General features: G+C 34.9%; 2 protein-coding genes across 3 annotated transcripts; both read right to left on the bottom strand.

The window, feature by feature from the left end:
* Positions 1–23: 23 nt before the first annotated feature.
* LOC137740452 (nifU-like protein 2, chloroplastic) lies at positions 24–3,240 on the bottom strand. 2 transcript variants are annotated; one of them, XM_088686248.1, is made up of 5 exons: positions 3,052–3,230; positions 2,844–2,955; positions 1,467–1,777; positions 238–449; positions 24–113 (listed from the first exon to the last, which is right to left on the bottom strand). In XM_088686248.1, exons 1-4 carry the CDS (start codon positions 3,109–3,111, stop codon positions 261–263), a joined length of 672 nt encoding a protein of 223 aa, XP_088542374.1. In that variant the 5' UTR covers positions 3,112–3,230; the 3' UTR covers positions 24–113; positions 238–260. The 2 variants fall into 2 exon arrangements, with proteins under 2 accessions (XP_088542374.1, XP_068336421.2); XM_068480320.2 differs by having other exon boundaries at positions 24–449; positions 3,052–3,240.
* A 3,207-nt stretch (positions 3,241–6,447) lies between these two features.
* LOC137728211 (uncharacterized) lies at positions 6,448–7,453 on the bottom strand. Its single transcript, XM_068467065.2, has one exon. The coding sequence runs from the start codon at positions 7,421–7,423 to the stop codon at positions 6,542–6,544; it is 882 nt and encodes a 293-aa protein (XP_068323166.2). The 5' UTR covers positions 7,424–7,453; the 3' UTR covers positions 6,448–6,541.
* Between the last annotated feature and the right edge of the window lie 1,135 nt (positions 7,454–8,588).

Genomic DNA, 8,588 nt, shown 5'->3' with positions numbered 1-8,588 from the left:
TGAATCAATAAGAACATCGGAAATTTGACGGTCGCTCCCTCAAAGATTTCAATGAACACAGAAATAACACAAGGAGCTCTCAGTGCTTATATCCAATTCAAGCTTTGCTCCACCTATTGCATCACAGTTATTAACTGTACATGTTTATACTATTTGTAAAGAATTGAAGAGTACATATCTATCCATACAAGGTGCGAGTTTTGGAAGAAAATGCAGCAGCAACATCATCTCGTGTACCTCTTTGTTTCGACTCAAAAATGTCACAGTAGTTGAACTGCTGCAATGGATGGGATTTTCTCCCTCAATTTCTGCGTTACTGCCACCCTAACCGTCATTACCCCGGCAGCTGGACCTGTGATACGGACCTTCACTATAGGCTCCTCGATTGTCACAAGCTCAAGAGATCCACCTGCTGCCCCTACTAAGTAGGGTCTAATTTCTTCAAGTACCTGGAGCAAATTGTACATACAAATACATAAGAGGACATCCCTGAAATCAAGCATCCAACTTCCTCAATTTTTCGGCTATATTTGGAACTCATCTAAACATGAAATTATTATCTTTCGTTCTATCACAATTCATCTGACGTGCAGTCCGCACTTTATGCAGTAAAGACATTTGATTTCTTTCTAGTATCAACATATCAGTCAACCGAAAGGAAAGAGTTATATTTAACCAAAAAAATAACAAGAATGAACATACATACCGAAAATAAATAGGCAATTCTTGAACATTAGAAGGCTGATCAGGGTTTTAAACTTCTGACGGTCATTGTAGAGCATGACAGTAAGTCACAGGAGTAAGTATCCTAGGCTTTAGTCAAACACTCAAGGCTGACTTAAAGTGGTTTAACAATGACATCTCCACTCAAAATTTAAGTTAGTACGGAATATTGACCCGAACACAATCCCTTAATACTTCAATGCGGGTAAAGACTTATGAATTATAATTATTATAATCATAATTTTCTTATTTTAATTTCTTGAGCTTATTTGAGCTAGTGCATGACACACAGCGGATATCATCACTATCCTAATAACCAGGCCAAGAAACACGGTAAATTACTAATAGCCCACTGCAAAAGCACTTGACCACCAACGGCGAGGAAGAAAAATAATGTAGGGAGAAGGCATTGGTTATACTCTAGGTAAGCTAAACAGCAGTATAATAATCCAACTAAGCAAACATTGCAAGTTTTATTGGATAGTGATAAACGGAAACGGTTTTTAGAATCCCCAGAAATTACTAGCCAAGTGAAACAAACACCACTAAACAATTTTCTTATATATCGTATTGGTTCAATTTTCTATATCAAATTCAAATAAACTCAGAATACTTTTTCTTAAACCTAAATCCTAAGCAGCAGCAGTGTAAAATCCCAGATTTATGAGTGAAGCAGGAACTCATGAAAAAGTATATCCAATTTTATTATTAAAGGGGTCTTACGACTCCAAAAGAAATATTACCTTCTCTATATTTTCTTCATTCAGTTCAAGTCCTGTTTCTTTGTCAGCTATTGCTTCCACTGCAACTATTTCAGGGATCTTTTCCATTAAACGACGCTCAATACCCATTTTCATTGTCATAACAGAGCTTGGACAGGAGCCACATGCTCCCTCAAGCTTCAAACGCACCACATTTCCATCAATCTCATGTAACGACACATTTCCTCCGTCGGAAATGAGATATGGTCGGATTTCATCCAATACACTTTCAACATTCTCTGAAGTCAGTGGCAATTCAACCGCTGAATCTGGAGTAGCAACCGCCTTAACAACTGTACAACAATAAAATATAGATAACCATAAGCATCCAACTAGGTAAAACTAAAACGAGACAGAATGGCGACCTGCTACATAGATGATCTTAGCATCTTTACAGAAAAAAGAAAATCAATCACACACAAACACAAATATTTTGATTTGTGTTTCTATACACCTTTAAAGTGAAAAGAATATTATAAACTCTACTGGCTTTTCTTAATGCAGACATACTTCTGGGATGTAACGAAGTTTTAAACTGGGTGCTAATAAGGCCCGGAACTATCTGTGTCAAATTATGAAACAGTGACTAGGGCAAAGGTGGAGTGCATGTCCTTATTGAACCTACATATGGGCTTTGATTATTTATTTTATCCAGAAGAATAACTTGTCAATGTTGCAAATTAAAGAGCAACCGTGGACATCCCATAATGTCTTCTTATTCGTAAGGCTCCACAAGGGTTCCATTTCCTAAAATGTCCAGCAAACACCTCCATCTTTGGATTCTCATACTGACTAATAATCAGATTTCTCACTTGCATTACCTTCAAACTAACGCTCAATTTGGGAATATTCATGCGACATTACTGGATTGACTCACACTAGCATCCGCAGAAGCAGGGCAAGAAAAGCATGGCAACCATTAACAACAAAAGTTCGTGTTGCAACAAGGTACATAGAATTACATCATTATATATTTTCGACATCAACAAGTGCGTAGCATATCAATGTTCTAAAGTTGACTAGGTCGATTTGCGTAGTTAATTGGGTTCAATCAAACATTACATAATTGAGTTCAATCAAACATTACAGAAATCTTGAATTCGATAACAGCCGAGAAAAGCTGAAAATGAAATAACTAATACTACTATCTGAAATTGTATCCTATACGAAAATAAACAAATAAATAAAATCAATGTTGGAGCACTCTGAAACTAATTATACCAGATTGAAAAATACAACCGATGCTTACAAATCAACCAAACATTCAATTGATTGATTATATATATATATATATATATTATATATATATATATGTATAAAGCATAAAAATCATTGATTTCGAAATAAAAAGAAACTGACCTAGGCTGCGTGAAGGTGAAGGTAACCTAACCCGTGAGCTAGGCCGCACCAGATTGCTCCCTCTACTGAGAGATACATAGGAGCCCGAGCCTCCAAATAATAAACTACAACTCTGCAGAAAAAAGGGTAAAAATTCAAAATTAAAAGGGAAAAATATAAGAAGAAGCAATTGATTTGTTTATGAAAGTGAAGGGAAATCGAAGAAAACCGTGGAAAGTGGTCGTTGGAGCCTGCAGTACGGCGGAGAATTGAGAAGCATCGCTCTCATCTCGAATGAAAAGTATGGCGGAGATTTCTTCTCTGTTCCTTTCGTTTCCTTTCTTCTTGGATTTTCTCAGGAACCAAACAGGTACGTCGCAGAAGAAGAAGCTCGAAGTACCGCCGTTGATTTTCCTTTCTTGTACTTTCCTTTCGTTTCAGGGGTAAAATGGGAAACTACTTTTAGGAGGAAGCACCTCCTACTCCTAGGTGCTTCTTAGAAAATGTTTACTAGTTCTACTTCTAACTAAAAGCATTTTTATAGCGCATTTACTAATATGTAATTAAATTGAGATGAGGTGGAATTTGATTGAGTAGAAATTGAAATAAGGTGGAATTAGAATCAGATCCCTGTTGAAGTTGTTTGCTAAAACTGTCCGGAATCGGAATACAATTCCATAAAGTTGTTTACTAATACAGCATAATCGGAATATAAACCAGTATAATTACTAAAATGTCCTTGTCTCAAATCAAATATTTTATATACTTTTTTTTAATAAAATTTGATATAGTATATAATAGTAAGAAAAAATTAAATTGCTTTTTTATTTCATAGACATACTAAAATTTATTTTTTTATAAATTTAAGTATTGACTTTAATATATAAATTTTATCGCACAAGTTGTAGTTTTTTCTCTTCGGCGTATATAAGGAGTTGTGCATAATGTGAATAAGTATAGAATTATGCTTAATGAGCTAGAAGGATATGGAAAGAAATTGTTAGGAGCATTTTCAAAAAAATAAGTTTAGGGTTAAAAGGAACCTCACTATGTTGAGGGTTTAAGTTGCCTAAGCAACAAGAGGGAGATGGGAATCTAACCCAGCTAGACCTTTTCCCCCTTGGAAATAATGAAAGCAAGTGAGGGCATAAAGGAAAAAAAATTATCATTCTGATTGCTTGGGCAATCCGGAATCCAAATACCTTATATATGTTGGGAATCCAAATCCTTCAATTTCAGGAATTGGATTCCCTTTTTTGTGTAGGCCCCACGCACTTTTGATTCCTCCCAATTTTAGTAAACACAGGTATAATTCGTAATCGGAATCGGATTTCTTATTCTCATTCCGATTACGGGTTAGTAAACGCATTATTAAAATATTTGTCAAACGACCATTTTTTTTAAGGAAAAACTAATGAAAATGGCTTCAAAATTTTGAGTTTTAACGATAAGAACAAAATAAAGGGTAAAGTGAATAGTACCATGATTGATTTTTTAGTGTAAAAATGTGGTTTTTCGTTAAAGTAAACAGTACCGAGAGCTTTTTGTTAAAATTCCCTTTTTTTAAACTAAAATGCTTTTACTCATTAGAAAGCGCTTTTGACTCTTTCAAAAACATAACCAAACGAGCCCTAAATCAACGGTGATAAGCTAGATCAAGTGGTCCAAATCTTTGTTAACAAAACAAAACTAAAAAAAGTGATCCAAATCTCAAAATTTTGTTACATGATTTTAAATTTCACAAAATCTCATTAGGTAAAAAAAGACATTACTAGTGTTTTTCAACCGAAATGTCAATTCTTATATAATATGACATAGAAAGGCAGCAGAGGAAGTTGCTGTCAAATTTGACTGTAGCTTCAAATCTACTTTTAGTAATTAATAAAGGCTTTTCATAATTTTTATATTTATTTTTTGTTTTAAAATACTAATTACAACTATAAAAAGTACATAATGTAATAATAATAGTTTAAATTCGACATATTGGTTAGAAAACAAAAATTAAAAAAAGATCAATGTGCTACATGAGCCTTCAAATTTAAATTTTATGTTTAAAATTTGATATCTCCTTTGGAGATGGTCTTAGAGCATCTTCAAAGGATATGTCCAAAATTTATTTAATGTCTAATGTGACAAATTGAATACAAGAGCTAAATTCTTTTCTTTTCCAATAGATGTATCAAATATTTATTTTATTATTTTATTGGGCCTAAAGTTACATTAACTATTAAAAAATATCAAAATTAATTGTAGTTTTTATTCTATTAGTTGTTAATGAGACCCATGTATTAAAAATTTCAATTAAATATATTTGACTCTTTCTTTGTTTGCCGTCAAAAAAGACAACTAGAAAGCAAGGAGTCAAATGACTCACATGCCACATCATATATGGCATATCCATTGAAGAACACATAAATGTCTTTTAATCTTATTTGGCATATTTAACATCTCCTTTGGAGATGGCCTTAGGAGTCAAATTTGACATCAATGTCAAATTTGTTTTTAATTAATTTTAATGGTGAATCTCTTATTCCACTAAAATTTCAACCAATAGAAAGTTTGTTTCAACATTGTTTTAATAATTACAACCATTTAAAGCTATATTGTAATAAAAAAAAATAACATTTGACAATTCAATTGGAGAAGTACAAAATTTGATATAAGGCTTCAGATTACCACATTAGCCATCAATAATAATTTGACGGTTATAATCTGATATTTCTTTTGGAGATGGTCTAACAAATCAAGTTAAAATTGAATTTTAATTTTTTTTTAGAAAAGTAGTCAAACCCTAAACCCTTAATTTGCTGTAAGAAAATGTAGTCAAACCCCAAACCCTCAATTTGCTGTAAGAAAAAAAGTAAGATCGGGAACATAAATAAAAGCTGGCCTTGCTTAAATGTTTGGTGATTTACATAGCGTGTGAGTCGGAATGTCTAGCGGGTCCTTACCTAATGGGTATTATATGTGTTCTTTGCTGGGAATTAGGTGGCCAAGTATTCGTGTAATTGTCCATGTTCTTTACATCTTGGGTTGCAAGAAAAATACAACGTTATTCGCATGGGCTGGGATCGATGCAAGAAAATTTATTGCGAGCCTTGACATGACGATGCTCTTATTTTTATTCTCATTATATTTGGTATTCATCCACCAATTCTTCAACAAGTAATCTTGTAATCACGTCAAGAAGCCGAACATGATCTCCGCTTGCCATCAATGAGGAAGGAGGGGATAGCTACAAGAAAACACTCATGCTGAAATCAGTGTTTGTTCAAAGATGATTTCAGTATATTATAAGTGTTTGATCTGTTCCCTTATTCTAGTCCCGCTCCCCCAAGATTAGAATTCATCGAAAGTGACTCATTGCTTGAGCCTCAAACTTTTGCACTCACAGTTTCCCTTGAGATTCCTGCCACTGAAATTTCTTGAACAGCTTGGGTACAATTGTGAAAACGCAGATGTATTACTAGTGTAAAGAGACTAACAAACAGAGAGAGAGAGAGAGAGAGAGAGAGATTGAAATGCGACTTCATTTTCTTTTCTGAATTTGACAAATACTGCTTATTAGATCATATATATATATATATTTGAAAGCAATATTAAACAAACTTTTGCAATATAATAATATAACAAAGCACATGATATCATTTATATTCATGTTTCTTCCCCTTTTGGATTGAAAATATATCGAAGTAATTAAACATTATTTAAATCAAGATTCAATAGTACAATTGCGTAGACGAATAAAGAGGGTTGCAAAGAGAACTGGAATATTTAGACCCTTTTTTCCAGGAAAATAAATCTTGCACAAGAGGGACAATAGGCTTTTTCTTCATTGTTTTCTTCTCTCTTTTCCTTCCGACATAGTCGTAGTAGCCGACTCCGACATGGTCGTAGGTAGCACCAATGCTCAATATTTGAGCCAAAGACGTAGAGTTCTCCATTCTTTTCATCCACTCCCTCTTATTCCGCTCTTCAACATTATCTCCCATAGTAGTACTATTTGGTGATGATGATCTAGTAGTCGTAGACACCTGCAGCACGTTGCTCGCCTTTGCTGCCGCATCCGCCTCCGCTCGAGCCAACTTGGACATGTTCTTGTGAAGCTCCGCGTTCAACGACGCCAGTGCCACCTCCGTTTCTGACTCCCTCTTCTTCAGCAACTTCAGCTCCACCTTTGTTTCCTCGAGCTCCGCCTCAAGCTTCTTAAGAGTGTCCATAACTGCTACTTTCTCCTCGCGATCACCATAACTACTAACTCTTACTTCTTCGCTTTCTTTAGAGTTCGGCGGTGAAAACTTCCATGACGGAGTGGTAGTAGGGCTACTTTGGACAATATTATTGGTGTATAGGGGTTTAGGGGATGAAAACATTTCTCCGAGAAGAAGGCGCTCGTCAAAGATCGCGACGGCTTCTTTGACGGAGCGGAAGGGTTGGGCAGTGTCGACATTGGCGTTGTAATCGTTAATATGAGGTAGGGTTAGGGCAGCTGCTCCACCTGCTGGGTTTTCTTCAGGAAGCTGCAGGGAGTGCTGGGTTTCCGATTCCATGGATATGTGTGCGCTAGGTGGAAGGAAATGGTGTGTAGGAATTAGGGTCATTGAGATATATTTCTTGATGATCGGTAGGGTTTGGTTTGGCATGGGATTTCTTTGCTTGCACTTCAAAACTTTGACAGAGAGAGAGAGAGAGAGAGAGAGAGAGAGAGAGAGAGAGAGAGAGAGAGAGAGAGAGAGATTGTTTCAAGGTTAAGACAAAATGTCGGGGAGGATAGGAAGCATGAATAAAAGGTGGACGAGGACATCATAACAACTCCATGGGCCGCCTATGGATACTGCCCTCACCCACCCGACCAATTCCTTTTTTTTTTTTTTCTTTTTTTTTTTTAATTTATTTTTTATGTGTGTGTGTGAAGTAAAATACAAATTTTAGAATGGCAAATGCTAGGGAGATATGTTTTTTAGTTTAGGCCATAATTTGTAGACAATATGATGTGGTTCAAAAATATAGTTTAACATAGGTAAATGGGTAAAGTAAGAGCTGAAATTACAATGCAATGAAATAAATTAACAAGACGGTGTGGGTTCGAATCTTATCAATAATTAATCTAACATATAATCTAACAAAATATATTGTTTGACATAAAAAGGAAAAATAAATTAACAAGGTGAAAGTGCTTTAATTTTTCCTATGCACACTACTCCTGAAGCAAAGGGGCAAGATTGCAATGAAAATTGAAAATGGCGACAAAATATTTTCAAATAGGGTACTTCAAATAGACACTAAATTGATCGTGAATTCATATTAGCATATGTAACTTCATGAAACACTGAATGATCCGTCACTAATCCAACCTTCATATTATTTTCTAGGCTTAAATATCAAAATAGTCCCTATGTTTAGTGTATTGGCTAATTTAGCTCCCCTGTTGTCAATTTGATCAATTTAGTCAATGCGTTTATCTTTGTTAGTCAATCAAGCATATTTAATTCAATTACTGCTAAGTAAGTCAAACTATTACAAAGTTATTTATAAAAAATTACCTATTCAATTTAAAATATTCAATACTGAAATTTAAATAAAAATCTGTACAAAACATTGGGTGAGACCCTTCTATCCTCCCCAGCCGTCTCCCCCACCTCCTCTCCACCAAACCCTAGACTCATTATATGAATAAATGAGAAATGATGGAGGACAAAGCCGTCAAAGGAAAAGCAAGTAGTGTTGACTACTTTCAAGGGAATAAGTTCTTGGCGGCTGATCAGA

Source organism: Pyrus communis, chromosome 15 (genome assembly GCF_041283825.1).
Source record: "Pyrus communis isolate YQ-2024b chromosome 15, ASM4128382v1, whole genome shotgun sequence".
Lineage (NCBI taxonomy): Eukaryota > Viridiplantae > Streptophyta > Magnoliopsida > Rosales > Rosaceae > Pyrus > Pyrus communis.
This window is presented reverse-complemented; position numbering and strand designations above follow the sequence as displayed.

Excerpts from the sequence above, each read along its gene's own strand:
- LOC137740452 (XM_068480320.2), bottom strand. The coding sequence starts at position 3,111 with ATGAGAGCGATGCTTCTCAATTCTCCGCCGTACTGCAGGCTCCAACGA. Across the intron at positions 2,956-3,051 it reads TCCAACGACCACTTTCCACG|AGTTGTAGTTTATTATTTGG; the intron begins GTTTTCTTCGAT and ends TTTTTTCTGCAG. Across the intron at positions 450-1,466 it reads ATGAAGAAAATATAGAGAAG|GTACTTGAAGAAATTAGACC; the intron begins GTAATATTTCTT and ends AATTTGCTCCAG.
- LOC137728211 (XM_068467065.2), bottom strand. The coding sequence starts at position 7,423 with ATGACCCTAATTCCTACACACCATTTCCTTCCACCTAGCGCACACATA.